This window comes from Hippopotamus amphibius, chromosome 10 (assembly GCF_030028045.1).
Source record: "Hippopotamus amphibius kiboko isolate mHipAmp2 chromosome 10, mHipAmp2.hap2, whole genome shotgun sequence".
Classification (NCBI taxonomy): domain Eukaryota; kingdom Metazoa; phylum Chordata; class Mammalia; order Artiodactyla; family Hippopotamidae; genus Hippopotamus; species Hippopotamus amphibius.
In genome coordinates, this window is record NC_080195.1 from 114937439 (window position 1) to 114955549 (window position 18111).

At 64.2% G+C, this 18111-nt stretch overlaps 1 protein-coding gene across 1 annotated transcript; it reads left to right on the top strand.

Annotated features, from left to right (window-relative positions):
* Window positions 1–3010: 3010 nt before the first annotated feature.
* CRYAA (crystallin alpha A) lies at window positions 3011–5861 on the top strand. Its single transcript, XM_057697355.1, has 3 exons — window positions 3011–3223; window positions 4434–4556; window positions 5416–5861. Exons 1-3 carry the CDS (start codon window positions 3035–3037, stop codon window positions 5623–5625), a joined length of 522 nt encoding a protein of 173 aa, XP_057553338.1. The 5' UTR covers window positions 3011–3034; the 3' UTR covers window positions 5626–5861.
* Window positions 5862–18111: the final 12250 nt, after the last annotated feature.

The following is an 18111-nucleotide window of genomic DNA, read 5'->3' on the forward strand; positions in this document are numbered from 1 at the left end:
GGTCAGCAAACTGGAGAGGACATTGGAAGACCTCCGACACCTGACCGAGAGGTAAGCGGACAGCAACAGGGTGGCGACTCGGAGGGACGTGAGTTTGTACTGGCTGTTGCTGGCGGACCTTTCCTGAGCTGAGGGTCCCTCCGGTTGTCCCGAGACGGCCCCGAGGGAGGGCACCTGTCCTCCAAGCGCTTCCCTCCCTTAAGCAGGTGGCTTCGTGGCCTCCCTACCCTGATCGCAGAACCTGTGACTGTGTCACCTCGCATGGCAAGGGGGGAAGTAAAGTTCCTTAAAGAGCAGACCATAAGAGAGGGGCGTGATCCTGGACTCCCCAGTTGGGCTCAGCGATCACAGGGTCCTCACTCGAGGGAGGAAGAGGGCAACGCCCAGAAGGATGTGATGTGATGGGATGGCGGCCTTGGAAGATGGAGGAAGGGAACACCGAAGGGTTGAGGGATGGGAGGCCTCTGGAAGCTGGAAAAGGCGAGAAATGGAGTCTCCTCTGGAGCCTCCAAGAGAGACCAGCCCTGCTGATACTTTGATTTGAACCTGGTGAGACACATCTGGACTTCTGGCCTCCAAACCACAGGGTGATGCATTTGTGTTGTTTAGCCACCAGGTTTGTGATCTTTTGTCACAGCAGGCACGGGAAACTGATACAGCACCGTCATCTTAGGTTCGAAAGGCCCCCGAGAGCTTGTGGCCATCCCGGGTCCCCTGTCCAGGTCCTGCACGGTTGGGTTTGCAGCCTCGATGCCGGCTCATTCCGAAGGCCAGCCCTGGGCTCCTGCTGGCCTCGGCACACGGGCTGGGTGTCCCTGTGTGTCTGAAGGACCTCGGCGGGCCCTCTGCCACACTGAGCCGTGCAGCCTGTGGGCCGAGGTTGGGTCCTGCCCCTGCTGCAGTTCCAGCCTGTTAGAGGGACCGCTTGGATGGCCAGGTGCAGGGTGAGGAAGTGCCAGGTGTCGGGGGCGGGGGGGGGGAGCAGATGCGGTCGTCAGGATACGTCACATCTTAATGTGATGTTTAAACAAATCAAAATGGGTGCAAAAAACCCGTGATGAACAAAATATCAAAGTCTGAGTAAAGGCAGAATCTGTACTGCTGACCTTGCGTCCTGTTTCAAGCTTCAGCCGGGCTCTGGCCAGCACCGGCTGTGTGCCTGGCCCTGCTGGACCCTCTCCACGGAGGACACAGCCGGCTGGATGCCTGTGCCCCTTCCCCCCGCTCCCCACGCTGTGCGGGGCCGCCCGCTGCCCCGCTTAGGCCCCTGTGGACTCCCAGCGTGGGCGGGCAGCCTGCACTGAAGCCCCTCCCCTTCCTCCACACTGAGTGACCTGGGTGCAGGGTTACACGTTCTAAACCCCACTTTCCCTGTCTGTGAAGTAGGGGGATTTGGATTCTACATGCCATTTAGGGTGGCTGCAAGGAACCGTGAGGTCTCTATCGGTGTGGCCAGGTGTGGGCCTGGGGCAGAGAGGGTGCCCTCCTCCCCCTGCAGAGTAGATTATCTGCACCCTAATTTGGCCCTTGTTCCAGTGGGAATTATGCCCCGAGCGTGTAGGTTTGCAGGGCAGAGGTTGGAGTTTAGAGTTTTTTCTGGGTCCTTTACCACCAGGGGGATGCACATGGCCGGTGCTCGGGAGGCAGGATTTCATTCTGTGCGCTAGTTAGGGAGGGGTTGTGTGAGGGAGGCGCTGAAATTCTCACTTTTTTTTTTTTTTGGCCGTGGGATGTGGGATCTTAGCTCCCCCCGCCGGGGACTGAACCTGTGCCCCCTGCAGTGGACACGCAGAGTCCTAACCACTAGACCGCCAGGGAAGACCCTGAAATCCCCCCTCTGACGTCAGCTCCTTCCTTGATGTGTCAGACCCAATCCTACTCAGGTACAGCGTGAGTGCGCTTTCCTGACCCGCTGAGCCCAGGGGCTGGAGGTAAATTTGCAAAGATGCCTTGTGCTCTGGGGATGCACTCACCCCATAGACAGGAGGTGGACGCCATCAGAAGCTGCACAGGGCAAGTAAGAAGTGTCTCACCATCTGGACTGTGCGTGAGAAAGCTGGCTCCGACAAAGGCGTGGGACAGCACTCTCCTGTGCTCGGGCGGGGAGGGGCAGTGAGCTAGTATGAGGCTCTCAGAGGTCACGCTACTGAAAGGTAAGAAAGCCTTGAAACTAGGAATGCCCTGACTGTGGCAGGTCCCCCCAGAATACATCCTGGGCCGTAGCTGGACAGGCCACAGGGAGAGGAGCAAACAAATCACCAGGCCAGTAACAGGGACAGGGCTCCTGCTTTAAGGACCCTGGCTCTGTCCGTGCCCAGGCCTCGAGGTTCGCAGGGACGGAGTCCAGTGGAGACCCCGGGATGCAGGGTTTCTGTGTTTGTAAAACCAAACTGCCTCCCTGCCTGGACACACACAGACTCCACAATGGAGATTCCCCAGTGCTGGAATTACAGGTGCTTTTTAGTTTCTAAGCTGCATTTTCTGACTTTCCCGAGATTTTTACAAGTATGCATAATTTTTGTAATCAAGAAGAGGTAATAGAGGTAATTCTGTTTAAAACACAATGCAGCCTCACCTGGTAGCGGTGGGGTTTGGGGACCACTTGTCTAGCCTCTGTGCCTCTTTCCTCATCCGTGAAATAGGAGTACGAGCTCCCACGCGTGGGGCCGCAGGGGACCACGTGTGCAGACACGGGCATACAGCACCCTTGTCCAGGAATGGGGAGATGAGGGTCTTTGCTGCACCCCCAGGAGCGTGTGGGGGGCACAGAGCCACCCACAGACAAGCTCCCTGGGGACGCTGTCCTCCTGGCATCCAGAACTCCGGGCGGTCAGCACCGCAGCCCAGCCCACGTTTCTGCTGACTGGGCGGCCTCCCTCCTGAGCTCACGCCTTCCAGACAAATCCCCCTAATGCCTCCATTCTGTCCTGGCGTATATAGGGAGGGCGCGCGTCCCAGCTCCTCACTGCGCTGCCCACGGGCCCCCGCCTTGACTCCCTGCCAGCCCCGGGTCCCTGCAGAGCCGACACCCACCATGGACATCGCCATCCAGCACCCCTGGTTCAAACGCGCCCTGGGCCCCTTCTACCCCAGCCGGCTGTTCGACCAGTTCTTCGGCGAGGGCCTCTTCGAGTACGACCTGCTGCCCTTCCTGTCCTCCACCATCAGCCCCTACTACCGCCAGTCCCTCTTCCGCACCGTGCTGGACTCCGGCATCTCCGAGGTAAGACCCGCTGAGCGCTGCTTCTTCCTGCAGCTGCGAGGGGTCCGGATGAGAGGCAGGGGTTTCTGAGGGCCGGGCCGGGGTGCACGCGGCACCCCTGTTCTGTGTGCTCCCGTCCTGTTCGTGGAGCGGATGGTGACAGCCGCAGGGCCACGCTCCCTCGTTGTCCTACCTCGTCCGTGCTGGACGCACAGAGGCCGGCCGGGCTGTCGCCCCAGCAGAGCCTCCTGTGCCTCTGGGGTGGTCGGCGGAGGAGCGCCCTGCTGCCTTCTCCTCCTGTCATCCACTCACGGCCCGTCTGTGGTTGGCGATGCCCCCACACGAGCTGGGGGCCCCCCGAACAGCCCCATCAGGGCCAGGGCGACAGCAGACCCAGCTTTGTGCTCCGCGGCTGCCCTTTCCCTCCAGCAGGAAGCCTGGGCTGGGCTGTGCTGCCCGAGGTCCGGCAGGAGGGCTCCGGTCTGAAGCCCCCTGCGGCCACAGAGCTGTAGCACATGGGCTCTTTCTGAGTTTGCCCGGGAGCCCAAGGCCAGGCCCCGAGGGCAGGCAGGCCACCCACCAGCTTTCCCGCCCAGAGCCCAGCATTCTGGAGGTGCCAGGTGTCACGGCTGCCTGAAACGCAGCGGCCAGCCCAGAGCTGGTGCGACAGAGCCCGAACGAGTGTCCCGAGCGAGGGGAGGGGGCGGGGAGGAGAAGGAAAGCACTTTGTGTGCGAGGAACTGGGTGGCCTGTGCAGACTGTCGGGAACGTTACGTCCACGTCCACGTGCGGGGACGGGGCCCCAGGCTGTTCACAGAGAGGCGCCAAGGGCAGCAACCTTAGTCCAAGCGCTGAGTCCCACCGGCCAGCCGAACAGCCCCTAACCAGCCCTGCAACCATAACCAGCTAGTCACCCGACCCATAAGCAGCCCCCCAACCTTAACCAGCTGGCCAACCAATCTCTAACAGGCCACTGAACCCATAACCCATCAGCCAGGCAGCCCCTCACCAGCCAGGCAGCCAACAGGCCCCCGAGGTGCTGGCTGTCGGCCGAGCGTTCACAGGGTCCTGAACCCGGCTCCCTCTGCCCCCCGGGCACGTGGAGGGAGACGTTAGAGCCCTAACCGCAGTTTCTGTTCTGAGCCCCTGGCTGCCCTGTTCCGGGGGGCCTCGGCAAGGCCCCTCCCTGAGCCACGGCCCCGGGGACACCCGCACGGGCTCTCGGTTTCAGGTCCGATCTGACCGGGACAAGTTTGTCATCTTCCTGGACGTGAAGCACTTCTCCCCCGAGGACCTGACGGTGAAGGTGCAGGAGGACTTCGTGGAAATCCACGGCAAACACAACGAGAGACAGGTGAGCCTGGGACGCGGCTGCCTCGGGCCCGTCGAGGAGGGAGGAGCCGCGTCCCCCGGGCAAGGCCGCTCCCGGGGACCAGGAGGCCGCTCCGAGCTCCGCGGGCCCAGGCAGCAGGAGAACGGCCAGCGGGGGCCCGCGGGGACACCACGCGGGCACCACTCAGCATCCCCGGCTCCACCCAGATCCGCTGGGTGACGGGCTGGGATTAGGAGGGACCCCAGGAGACGCCAGTGCCAAGGGCGCGAGCTCCGAGCCCCATAGGTTTTCACGCCGGCCTCTCTGGGGAGGACGGTGTGGCCCCCGCGTGTCGGAGCCCTAGCGCCTGGTGCCCGTTATCTCGAGGGGACGGGGGCACAGCCAGGACAGCTCGGAGACCAGGCTTTCTCCAGTGGTGGAGAAGCTGGAGGGGGGGAATGACCCCACCGGGTCTGCAGCCCGCCCCTAGGGAAGCCTGGACACTCCCCTGAGGCTCTGGGTCTTTCCACCTGGGGAGGAGGGGGCCGGGCCCGGGCTGAGCTGGGTCCAGGCCGTCAGCAGAAGGGCATGTCCAGGCGTGGCTTCTGATCCGGTTAGATGGGCGGCAGGGACCTGAGTCCGAGCGGGCTGTGGGGCCACAGTTGAAGGGGTAGCCGGACCCGAGGGCAGGGCAGGGGGCAGGACCACTCACGTGACAGTGGAGCGAAATCGGTCTGAGGAAGCAAGGGCCCTGGCCAGGCCGACCACGTGCAGGGGCCCTGGACACGGTGCAGCCCCCGCCCTGGGAGAGCGTTGTGCGTTTGACCCTCACGCGGTCCAGGAGGGCCTCCTCCATGTCGGGCCGGTGGATGCTGACCGCGCCCTCACCTGCCTCCCCCAGGATGACCACGGCTACATCTCCCGCGAGTTCCACCGCCGCTACCGCCTGCCTTCCAACGTGGACCAGTCCGCGCTCTCCTGCTCCCTGTCCGCGGACGGCATGCTGACCTTCTCTGGTCCCAAGATCCCGTCGGGCGTGGACGCCGGCCACAGCGAGCGGGCCATCCCCGTGTCTCGGGAGGAGAAGCCCAGCTCTGCGCCCTCGTCCTAAGCCCGGCCTCGGCCTCGGCTGCCACCTGCTGCGGGCCCATCCTCCCATCCACCTGGGGGGGCCTAGAAAGTGGGGCGTCTGTCTCCCTCTGCTTCCCCCTCTCCCATTCCCTTTTCCTCTTCTCCGAGGGCGTGAGGGTTTGAGAGCGTAGCCTGGAGAGCTCGGGGCCTCGGCCTGAGGTGCTGAGACCTCAGAGCGACCCGGATCCCATCACCGGCCAGTCGGCGGAGGTGACCGCCACCCCAGCTTCTTAGACGACATTCCTGTCCTCCCGGGGACATGGACCGTCTAGGCTGCTTGGGGGCGTCAGAGAATGCGCCTCTCTGAGCAATCTCTGGGTGACCTCTGGTCTCCAGGGCCAGCCAGGTGCGTCTTGCCCTCGGCGGCAGGTGCCCGCCCTGGGGCCGAGCCGGGTGCCGTGAGGTCCGTCTGGCGGGGGCACCTGTGCGCCGGGGCTCTCTGCAGCCTGCGCCTCTCAGACCCCCTCCCCTCCAACCCTCCTCTGTGTAGTGTCGCTCTTGGGGCATCTGGTCACCAGGAGAAGGCAGCCCGTGGCAGCCAATAAAGAACAGGTGACACAAGCAACTTGCTGTGTGGTGGCTGTGCTGTTTGTACGGGGGGCTTGGAGAGCGATGGAGATGGCTCCAGGGGATGTGTGGTGGGGGTGCGAGGGACAGGGAGGCGTGGGGGGACCCTGGTCTGCCTGTCCCTGTTCAGCCCCAGCCGCCTCTAAGGGACGGGGTCACCTCCTCGTTCCCAGACCTGGTACCTCCCTCGACATCAGCTGTGAGGGAAAGAGGGGGTTCCTCTGAAAACTCTGACGGGTGGAGGAGGGGGGCACGGGAGGGAGAGGGTCTGGGCTCCCGTCTCTAACCCCCTGTGGGAACTGGGGTGCCAGGCGGGGCCTGGCCATCCTGACCGCTGGCCTCCTTCTGGGGTCCTCTGTCCCGGCTCCCTTGGGGTTTTGCTCCCTAAGGGGAGGGGACAGGTGGTCGGTGTCCACCCCTGTTAGGCACCGCGCCCTGGCACCCTGTGTGGGAGGTCCCCCTCACTCTGCCTCCCCCTTCCTGGAACAGGCACGGGCCCTCGGGGGCTCCTGGTGACCAGGGCTGAGTGCCCACCACCCAGAGTGGGCAGTGTGCTCGCTGCCCAGATTCCCCTGCCATGGGAGGAGACTAGGAGGCCAGCACCCTGCACAGGGGAGCCGGTGGGGGCCTCAGCCAGGGGCCCTGCTGGCTGCACGGGGACCAGGGAGAGGGCAGCGGGCGGCCAGATGTGGCCTCTGGGAGCAGAAAGCGGGCAGCCGCCTGGCTGGACAGGCACTGCTGGTGTTGTCAGGCCGTGCGGAGGGCCCTCTCCTGGGGCGTGGGGGCCGGGGGCCCTGGGGGTCCCGATGGGGCCTAGGGGGATGGTCCTTGGGGTGGTGCCCACGCTCCCCCTCCCAGGAGAGACTGGACAGCAAGAGGGGAGGACAAACGGGAGAGTTTCCAAAAGAGACTGCTACTCAACACGCAGGCAGACAGTTGCTGTCATGTGGATTTAAATGGAAAACGGCACTCGTGCGAAATACACACACGCACACACACGCTTGTGCGCGCACAGCCTCGTAGCTGGGGATCCCTCTGGGGCCGGCCCTCATCCAGGGGAGGGTCCTCACCCCATGGGAGCGTCTCCAGACTCCCTCCGGCCCCCACCCGCCCCGCTCCTTCCAACAGGAAGCCCCCTGCCGCCGTCCTGCCCTTTGATCCACAGCTGTGGCGAAGGGGCCCCCTGTGCGGGCGGTGCAAATTGGCCACTGCATGTGGGGGCCGGGGCGGGTGTTTTGGACAATCAGAGTTTCAGAGGCCCCTCTTTCTCCTGGGTCCCCCTAGAAGGCACCTTCCACTTTGCACAGACTGGCCTGTCACCGCGCCGGGTCTGGGGGGCTGTGGGGTCCTGTCCGTCTGGCTGCAGCCGGAACCGAGCCACCATTAGAAGCCGCTGGTCTTGCGTCCACGGTGGGTCTTGTTCAGGCCAGATAACGGCCTGAGCTGTGACCCCCAATCCATGCGTGAGTCCTCACCCCCAGTATCTCAGAATGTGACTATTTTGGAGATGAGGGTCTTTAGAGGGCTGATTAAGTTCAAGTGAGGGCGTGAGTGTGGACCCTAATCCCAGAGGACGGGCGTCCTTACAAGAAGAGGCAGTGAGGACACACACACAGCAGGACAACCATGGCAGACACAGGGAGAGGCCGGCCGGCGATTGACACGCCCAGGAGGGAGGCCTCCGCAGAGCCAGGCCTGCGACACCTTGATCCCAGAGGCCCAGCCTCCAGCGCCATGAGAAAAGGAGCTTCCGTTGTTGAAGCCTCCCCGTCTGCAGTGCTCCTCACAGCAGCCGAGCCGACCGACCCAGGCCTGAGGACGCAGCGTCTGGCCTCTGGGGCGGGTGTGAGGCCAGGCGGCTGGCTCAGGGAACCGGGATGGAGCTCCTCGGGGATCTGCAGGAAGCGGGGGGGCCCAGCCCAGGTGGGAGCGGAGAGAACCTTCCCTGACGGCGGTGCGGCTGGGAGACCCTGCCTTGCCCGGACTTCTGAGACGGAGTCGCGCCCTCCTGTCCTCCCAGGGCCCCCTGTTCACCCCCAGTCTCTACTCTCCTCCCTGCCCGGGTGTTCCTCAAGCTAAGGGGTCCGAGGGCTGGCCCGCAGCTGCTTTGCCCCTTCCGAGACGCCCCGGACCCTGGGGCAGGAGAGAAACACCTGCGGACGTTGACAGAGGGCCGGGGTCGGCCCCTCCCGGGCCCAGCGTCCCAGCCGCCCTCCCCCAGCTGGAGCTGCCACGTCAGCTGGTGTCTGAGCTTCCTTGTCTAGGGGTCTGCTCTGGAACAGTCTCCCTGCCTGGCCCACCCAGCACGGATGCTGTCCCCACGGTACTCAGGCTCCGTGCAGGCACCCAGCTGGCCACCATCTTCTGAGTCGAGGGCAGGGCTGCCTGACGCCTGCCGGGCGGGAGGCCGCACGGATGCACGCGGGGAGCGCAGCCTCGCCGCGGCTGCCGGACGGCGCTCCGGGGTCTGACGGCCACCAGGTCCCGTGGTGCCCCCGCCCAGTGTCAGTCCCACGGGCTGCTGCAGGAAGAACTTCTGCGCCCAGAGGACTGTCTGCTGCCCCTCCCTTCCAGCTCCCTTCCGGCTCATGTCCATCTACCTGATGCAGGGCCTAGAGCTCATCCCCTGTGCAGGTGCCAGGCCCCCACCTGGCCTGGTCCACCTCTGGTCACGTCTCTCTTGGGGGGCACTGCCCACACAGTTCTGGGCCGCCAAACCTAGCCCTGCCCGCTCTAGGACACGTGGCTGTCCCCACGACTGGAACCATGAAGGTGGGATTGGCCAGCATCACCCAAACCTGCCAGCCTGTGGGACCCACCCAGAGAGCTGTGCGAATACAGATGCCTGGGCCCCGTCCCAGACCCAGCCAACCGGACGGAGGGAGCGGGGCTGCAGTCCAGGAATCTGCGCGCCGAATAATTCCCCAGGTGACACCTGCGAACCCGCTAACTGGGGAGATGCTGCAGTGACAGTGGCCACCTCCGTGGGCGGGGTGAGCGCGGGGGAGGCCAGTCTCGCCGGAAGCTGCCTCTCCCGTCTCAGGTCTCCATCTAGATCTTTGGAGGGAGGGAGGCACCTCCCCATCCCAGCAAATGTGAGGCTTGAACGTGGTTCTGGGGCCCCAGAGCAGGAGTGATCCTTGTTCCCCCGGGGTCTCATTTTCACCCCGAGCAAGAGTGTCACCATTGTCATAACAGCAGCAGCAGCAGGGCGAGCATTAACTGAGCACCTACTGTGTGCTGGGCACTGTGCCAACTGCACTGGCGGCCCCAAGCAGCCCAGCCGCCTGTAACGGGCTCCACTGTCAGGGAGGAAACCCAGGCTCGGAGGCTGGGTCCCTCGCCCGGCGTCCCCCATCTGCGAGGCCTGCCTGGGACCCAGCTGTCTGCCTGGCCCCAGAGGCAGGGCTCGGAATCCCTACTTGATGGCTGTTACCACACGGCATCACCCCTAACCTTGTAAGTCAGGCTGGCTGCTCTCAGGCAGCTTGCTGTGTGAACACAGGCAGATTTATCAAGTCCTCTGGTTATCAGATCTCTGTCCTCACCAGTTCACGAGGGTGGTGGACTAGATGCTCCCAGGGGTGTCCAGTTCCCAGATGCCCACCTGCGATTCCAAGCCTCACCACCAGATGGCAGCAGAGGCTGAGCCTTGGCCACCAGGACCTCGCCGGAAGGAGGCACGGAGCTTGTCTCAAAGGTCACCTTCATGGGTCCAGACCACGGGAAGCAGCCGCAACACACATCCGCAGAGGGCCTTCTCTCGTGTGTGCTGGGCTGGCCACACAGAGCTCTGGAAGACCCCCTCCTGACCCAGGGAGCCGCTGTCCAGCAGAGGACCCCAACACACACACAAAAAGCCCCAGAAGGAGCCAGTGGTATTTCTTTAGAATAAGCACTTTTTGCTTCACTTGCTTTTTTGCAAAATCATTTGCAAAAGAGGAAATTGCTGCCTGGCTGGGCAGCACTGTGCTGGGGGTCCCCGCGGCTTTGGCGGGATCTCCTCCTACACAGAACCGCGTGGTACACCAGCCCGCCCAGGCCACCAGCCTCCCCGGGCCCCTGCGGCCTCTGCCTGGAAGACAGTCAGAGCAGCTGCTGGTCCTGCCACGTCCCGGGGGGGACGTGCCCTGGCAGGTGGCCGGGTCACGAGGTCAGATGTCCCGCCAGCCAGAGGCTGCAGTGGCCGCCTGGGAGCGGGTTGAGACCCAGAGGCTCAGGTACACGCGTCAGACTGCAGTTTGAAAGGGGACTCGAGGGAGGAGGCCCAGACCTGCTTCCAGGGGCAGGCGCCTGCCACCAACGCCTGCCTCGGCCTTCGGGATGGAAGTGGGGGTGGGGAAAGAGGGTTCCCACGCAGAAGGCTGCAGCCCCACATGGCCCACACCCAGGCCAACTCCCTGGCTGCTGCGGTCGCCAGGCAGGGGCTCTGCTGCTGCGGGGTTTCCTCCAAGGTCCGGGGCCAAGGGTTGAATCTGCAGGGGCGGGGGCGGGGGGGGGCCCACACGGATGTGCAGGCTGCTGTCAGGAAAACAGAGCGGAATGGACGATATGCAGGTGCGCGTGCACACACACACACAGAGCAAGTCACATGCACAAGCAAACACACCCCCCACCCACATGCCAGCAACAGCCACCAGCAGGTTCTAGGCTCTGTTTCCTGCCTTTCAGTGGCTTCCCTCGGTGTCTGATTTGTACTTGAACTTGAAGACATAATCACGCAGAGACGTTTCCTGCCAGTTTCTCCACCTCAAAGAGACACCTCCTGTGTGTGCTGTCAGCCGACCCTTTCATATCATTTAGGGGCACCCGACATGTTTTGTGTTGCTCGAAGTACCTGATGACCTTCTGCTGCTAGAGATTGGCGAGAGACAGGGTGGGGCAGCGTGCTCAAGGGCACCCCAAGGTCACGGGGAAGGAGTGTGGCGGCTCCTTCTTCCCTGGAGCTGTCAGCTACCTGGAACCCCCGTGAGCACTTTCCTGTACTACCCACCCCCCACCCCTCCCAGCCCCAGGAGTCGGACATCAATAAAAAAAAGATCTGGCTCAAAAACGCAGCTTTCCAAAGGCTCTTCAGAGGGCGCCTCATTGCACGTAAGGATGGGCGGGCAGATTGCTAAGTGTGTGGGGGGGGTGGACGCTGGGCACCAGCAGAGGAGACCAATCAGACCTGGGGGACCGAGCTGGGAGGTGGGACACCCACATCCCGTCTGCAGGAACTTGGAGGCCCCATGCTGGCCCGGCAGCGTTTGGATGTGATGCAAAGGAACAGTTCCTGGAGGGGCTGTGGGGCCAGTTTCCTCCCGATGGCCGGTAACAGCGACGGTTGGGGTTTTTGTGCAACGGTCTGTGCTGAGCGCTCGCCCCTGGGCTCACTCGTGGGGACTTACCCGGGGCTGTTGCTGCTGCTTCTGCTTGTTTCCTGTGAAAAACCGAGCTAAATGAGGGGTCTGTCTGAGGACACGCGGCCTCCGGGGGGTGCGCGGATGTGAATCCCAGCTGTCCTCTCCTGAGCAGCCTCCTGACTCTCTCCTGCAGCCGCTGTAAAGCGTGTTTCCCATGATGGCAGTTCGCGTCTCGCAGGGCTGTGCTGGTTTCCTGCGGCTGCTGTAATAGATGACCACAAACGGGGCCGCTTCAAGCAACGGAAATCTATTTGGAGGCCAGAAGTGTGAGGTCAAGGGGTGGACAGGTCATTGCTCCCTCGGGAGGCTCGAGGGGAGGTCCTTCCCGCCTCTTCCAGCACCTGGTGCTGTGGCACCCGGGGCTTGTGGCCGCCTCCCTCCCGTCTCTGCCTCCATGGTCACACGGCCTCCTTCCTGCGTCTGCGTCTCTGCTCTTCTTTTAAGGAGACCAGTCATTGGGTTTAAGGTCTACTCGTGTAATCCAGAATAATCTCGTCTTCATTCTTTTTCTTTTTTTTAAACAACCTGATTTTTTAAAAACTTAATTTATTTATTGGCTGCATTGTATCCTCATTGCTGCACCCGGGGCTTTCTCTAGTTGCGGCGAGCGGGGGTTACTCTTCATTGCAGTGCATGGGCTCCTCATTCCAGTGGTTTCTCTTGTTGCGAAGCACGGGTTCTAGGTGCACAGGCTTCAGTAGTTGCGGCACATGGGCTCAATAGTTGTGGCTCACGGGCCCTAGAGCACAGGCTCAATAGTTGTGGCACACGGGCTTAGTTTCTCCGCGGTATGTGGGATCCTCCCGGAGCAGGGATCGAACCCGTGTCCCCTGCATGGGCAGGAGGGTTCTTAACCACTGTGCAACCTCAGAAGTCCCTCATCTTGATTCTTACCTTAATTACATATGCCAAGACCCTTTTTCCAAATAAGGTTGCGTTTGCAGGTTCTGAGGTTTAGAAGTGAGACAGCTTTTGGGGGGGCCACTGTTCTGCCCACGGCCAGGACTGACCCGCCTTTGCCTCCTGGGGCTTTTGACTTGCACCACTCCTCTTGGTCCAGGAAGGGAGGCTCTGAGGTTGGCAGGACAGACACTAGCCTATTTTAAAGAAGAAGAGGCTGAGGCCCAGAAAAGTAGAGACGGGGGCAGAAGGCCTGGGGTGGGAGCCCCGGTGCGGCCACTGACAGGGTTAACCTGACTTGATGTCACTACCTGCGACGTGAAGGGCAGGTTCCTAAGGTCCCTTTCTAGGAAATTCTGTGATGCCTTGATTTCGAGGTAAATGAAAGTGAGCTGCCTGTGACGCGTTTCATGCCCGCCCCCCACCCCGCAGGCCAGGCTGCCCCGTGGCCTCCATTTCAGCAGCCGCACCTCTGCTTTAAGAGCTGGCTTTGGACGCATCTGTCTGAGGTTCCCTCCCCCCACCCCCGCTGGCTTCCCCAGAGCCCAGCCTGCATCCTGACACTCGGAGGCCTGGGGTTCTGTTTTAGGCATTGCTATGGCAACCCTCCGTTTGCCTGCCCATGGATGACCCGAAGTCCGGTGTCTGCCAATGATTCACCTATTAACAGACTTGTGGGGCAGCCGCTGACCCTGCCCGGTCATTGCCGCCCATGGGGCCCCAGACATTCCTGCCTGGAACCAGGAGACCGGCGGGCGCCGCTCAGGGTACAGGGGTTCAAGTCCCTGCCCAGCCAGCAAGACGGTCCTGGACCTGGAACCTTGCCCAGGGATGCGGCCCCCAAGGCCGTGTGCAAAGGAGGGCTTGCTGGGCCCTGGGCACCAGGGAGGGGGCAGGGTGAGGGAAGGCCTGGGGCCCCGGAGGCCGGGGCAGGCCTAGGGGACTCCGGGTCCCCGCTAACCCTGAGGCGGGCACTCCCAGGCAGCTTCCTGAAACACCGCTGGCCTTCGCGTGTCCGCCCAGAGAGGGGAGCCAGGCCGTGGGTGATGGTGGGTCACGTCCCGCCCCTGCTCCTGGTGAGAGAGGAGGGGAGGGGAGCAGCGCGGTGTCTGTGTGCCCGTGCGTGCACGTGGTGTCCACCATCAAGGGGAGATGGGGGAAGGGGCCACACAATAAGCTCAGGGCCCCTCAGACCCCGATTCCTCCGTGTCCTGAGGATGCGGGTGTTTGGGGGCTGGGTGTGTTTTGGGGGTGGATCTGCCAGGGGGTGAGTGTGGGTCTTGGGAAACGGGCGGGACCTGCTGCAGGAGGGCGGGGGACATTCCACAGCGCGCCCCACAGGCACGGGGAGGGGCCATCCCTGCCTGCGTCCTGGGCCGCGGCAGCCGGCCCCAGGAGGCTGCACCCTGCACGACGGCCACGGGGGGCCGGCGGTGCGCCGGCTGGGCTGTGACCGGGGCGGCCGGGAGGGCAGCGGGGATGGCCCTGCCCGTCAGGGTGGAAAGGATGGGAAGTGGGGTGCCCGTGTGCCCACAGCCCCCCCTTGCTGAGGGGCTGGGGCCGCCCCGCCCTCCCTCTGCCCTGCCGGGTGGCTCTCCTTCGGCTCCAAGCCCCAGGCCCAGCCCACTGCAGCACTGCCCGGCCCCGGCTGTGCTGGCCCCCGCCCCTGAGCCCGGGGTTGCGTGGGGGATGGAGGTGGGGTGGGGCTGGGGGAGGGGATCTATGGGCGCCCGCAGGTGACGCCACGTGTCATGGTGACTTCCCTCCTGCCCGCTGAGCGTGGGGAGCTGGGGACCCCGCGCCACAGCCCCCCTTCTCCGACCTTCTCACGAGCGCCCCCGCTGGGTGTTCAGCGTCCGCTTCCCGAGGCCACCAGGACCTCCACCTAAATCCCAGCGCTCCAGGCTAGGCCCCTCCCTCCGCCCACACGGGCACCCTCCACACCTCTCTCCTCTGGCGGATGAATGCCGTTTAGGCAAATGGATACACTCAGGCCCCTGAACCCAGTGGGGGAGGATGTCCATCTTGGAAAACAAGGGCATGCGAATCCTCACCCGAAGCCGGCCTTCTCGGCCGCGATTCCGGGCAGCTGGGCGGCGGGGAAGGTGGGCATCCGTCCCTTGGGTCTGGAGGGAGCGCGGCCTGCACGGCTGTGGGAATGCAGGACGGGGAGCCCCCACTGGGGGTGCAGCCGCCCTGCCCCCGCCCCGGCCTCCCCCCACCGCAGTGGAGCAGGGACACGGCCCCTCCTCCCGGGGGTCCAGCAAGGAGGGCCAGGCGCCGAGGTGCTGTGAGAGGGCAGCTTGGGCCCAGGTGGCTGGCGGGAGGGGGTCCCTTGTCCCGAGCCCGCCCTGCACCAGCAGGGCAGGCGGGACAGCTGTGGGATCGGAGCCGTGGCTGTGAATGGCTGGGGCGGTCTCGCGGCCGCCGTGTCCCCACGACCCCACGGCTGCTTCCTGTTCCTCCTTGGTGTCACCCCCTCGAGCCCGACTTGGACCAGAGGCCACAGGGGGAGGGGCTCTGCCGTCCGCGAGGCTCACGGGGCAGCGGGCGCTGGGGTTGGGCCCCACGGGGTAAGCCTTGACGGGACTGGGGGTGGATCTGCCCCCACCGCGTCGGGGGGCCGCCCGCACGGGAGCCCGCGCGGAGCCCACGTGCCTGGGCCGACGCCGCTGAGGGCGCTGCGTCCGTGGCCTGGCCACGTCTCCCGCCTCCGTTCGCTGCCGCTCTCGTGGCGCCGGGCGTGCACTTCTGGGGGCAAGCTGCTAGTGCTTCCCCGACGGGACTGGCGTCTTCCGAGAAAGAGGTTCTGGCCCAGCTGGCGGGGGCTGCACCCCGCTTTGTAGCCAGCCTCGGGGAGGACGCCGCAGCGGACAGCACTTTAGCAGCGAGGGGGCCCCGTCCGAGTCGGGTCTGCGGGGTTCGGGCCGCGGCCGGCGCTGCCTGGTCCCAGCCGCCAGCTGCCCTGGGCCTGCTTTCTGACCACACAGCGGGGAAGAGGATGAGGGGCACCTCTAGGGACAGCGTGGGGTGGGGGCACTGTGGAAGTGTGGGGCTCACGTGCACCCTGCTGTGGGGCCTGGAACCCCCCCGTCAGGGATCCTCAGGTGGGAGGGGGGGGTGGGCAGGGCAGGCAGGATGCTGGGGACACGGGCGCCCTGGGCTGACCGGGCCCCTGGCTCCGTCCCTGCCCGGCCAGCTCTCTAAGTGCATCTACTCCCCATCCCCCAGGTCCGAGCCGGGGGACAGGTCCTCGTGCCAGCCCCACTTTACAGGCACCGGTTGAGGTTTAGAGAGGACGAGGGTCTTTCTAGATCATGTCTGGCTGCTAACAGGCAGAGGGGCTCCTTGGACCCTGGTCTGAGCCCCCAGTCTGCTCCACGTCACTCCCCCTAGCCCCTTGGGGCATCGTGGACCCTTGTGGCCCCGCGGTCCCCACTGCCTCTGAGAGGCCCAGCTCTTTCAGGCGGGCGTTTTCTCCTCTGACCTTGGGAGGTTGGACGACCTTGCCCGGGGCTGCGGGAGAAATCCCTGTGGCCCCTCCCAGGGTGGGTGGCGGGTGGGGGCCAGACTGTGGGGAGGGAATTGGCCCTGGGCCCCCCAAAGCTGCCAGCTGGGAAAGCCCCAGCTGAGAAAGGGCTTTACCCAGAAACTCCTCGGCCCACCCACCTCCATCCCTGAGGGAATCCCCAGAGGGAAGCCGCAGGAAAGAGTGGTTTCTCGTGGCCCCCGTGGAGGAACGGCCACACTGCAGCCCCACGTTTCCTGCCCGGACACCCCGCCCACGGCGGCTTCCCCTTCCTCCCTCCACCCCTCCTGCGAGCTCTGTACCTGGTGGGTGGGGTGTGGGGGCGGGGACCAGGGCCCTCGGACAGCAGCCGACACGGGGGCTCCCGATCTGTGGCCTCCGTCACCCGGGGGGCTGTGGGCGGTTACATGCTGGGTCAGTCTGGGCCACTGGCCCTTGTCGGGGGAGAGCCGGGTCCTCGCCTCCGGGCCAGCGGGTCTGGGTGGAGCTTGGATCTTCGGGCTTCCAGCCTCAGTTTCTGAATCTGTCAAGTGGGACGCTGACACTGACCTCGTGGGGCCTCCCAGGACCCAGTCTTCCCCCAGCGTCCAGAGCGACCCCCACCCGCCAAGAACTGTGCCTGGCAGTCCTTGCTGGGAACGCCTTGAGGTGCTGCTTGCTCTCCCAACCAGCCCTGCACACCCTCACGTCAGGACGCAGACCGGCACGGGCGCTGAGGGCCCAGGACACATCCGAGCCCTGGGAGTGTCCCTGGAATGAGGCAAACCAGGAGAGTGTTGTTCAAGGAGCCATCGAGTCCTGCTGGATGCGGGTGGCCCGCGTCCTCTGAGGAGGAAGCAAGCCTGCTCTCAGGCCTACGAGGGCCCCACTTTCTTCCCGTCCCAGGCTCGGACCAGTTGCACTCTGCCCCAGCCGCCCTGCCCCTCGCAGGCTCCTGCCCCAGGACCCTGGCATGCCCAGCACCCCCGGCTGGAGGCCCCGTGTGCGTGGCTCCCTCGCCCCCAGCCCCGAGCTCCCCGGCTGGACGCCTTCGCAGAGCACCCCCTCGAGGCAGCTCCTTTCCCACCCTTCACAGCATCCCGTGCTCCGATGGCTCAGAGCCCCCCTGTGGGACCCGAGGCCCACAGGCGCAGCGGTGGGTCTCTCTCACTCACTGCTGCTCCTCCGGGGCCTCGGGCAGAGCCTGGTACCGCGAAGGTGCTCCGTGGGTGCTGGGAACGAACAAATGAATGAATGAATGAATGTGGTGATGGTCAGAGGCGGAAGGGTGCTAGAGCCAGAGGCCGAGCCAGTCCTGGACGTTCCCACGGGAAGCACAGCCCCACAAACCGCCCACCCTCTCCGTGGTTAAACTTTCCCCAGCTCCGTGGTTCTGAACCCTGCGGGTCCTCAATAGCTGAGGAGCTTTTAAAACTACTCATCCTGGCCCACGCCTCTGCCTCCCCATCTGGACATAGTCTGGGCGGGCCTCCATAGGTATGTCGTAAAAACCGTTAGGTGATTCTATGTGCAGGTGGGGTCAAGGACTCTGGTTTGGCTTTATTTCAATCCTCGACCAATCAGGGGGCCATTTAGGTTAATTGGCAGGTCTGACAGGTCCCATCAGCCATTCACTCTTGAGTCTGAATTAGTAGAGGAGGCTGCTTCTTTTTCCTAACCCTGTGCTGGGTTAGGCAGGTGAGTGAGTGGAATGTTTTCTGGGCGGGAGAGAGAAACAAAGAAGGTAGCGTTGGGATGGAAATCCTTGAGGGGCATGTTTGGGTCGGGGGAGGGGCGATTGGAGGACCTGGAGGTGAGGAGGACCTGGAAGGGAGGGTGCTCCTGCTTTCCGGGTGTTTCTCAGGGCCAGACTTAGGATGGGGTCCCCCTCTGCAAGGGCAGAGCGGGCTTTCCTGCCCAGCGTGGGGAACCTGGGGGCTCCGGGCCAAGGCTGATGACCCCGTGAGGACAGTCGGGTTGGTGGCGGGGCCTGGCTGGCTTCCCATTTCGCTCTGACCTCCGGGACCATGGGAATCCACACTCACTGCTCTCGGTCTGCACCGTCCTCCCCACCCGTGGCTTGACC

What these genes read in the sequence shown, in the direction of transcription:
- CRYAA (XM_057697355.1), top strand. Translation starts at nt 3,035, where the DNA reads ATGGACATCGCCATCCAGCACCCCTGGTTCAAACGCGCCCTGGGCCCC. An exon ending in TGGACTCCGGCATCTCCGAG is followed by an intron (nt 3,224 to 4,433) that starts GTAAGACCCGCT and finishes TCTCGGTTTCAG; the next exon opens with GTCCGATCTGACCGGGACAA. An exon ending in GCAAACACAACGAGAGACAG is followed by an intron (nt 4,557 to 5,415) that starts GTGAGCCTGGGA and finishes TGCCTCCCCCAG; the next exon opens with GATGACCACGGCTACATCTC.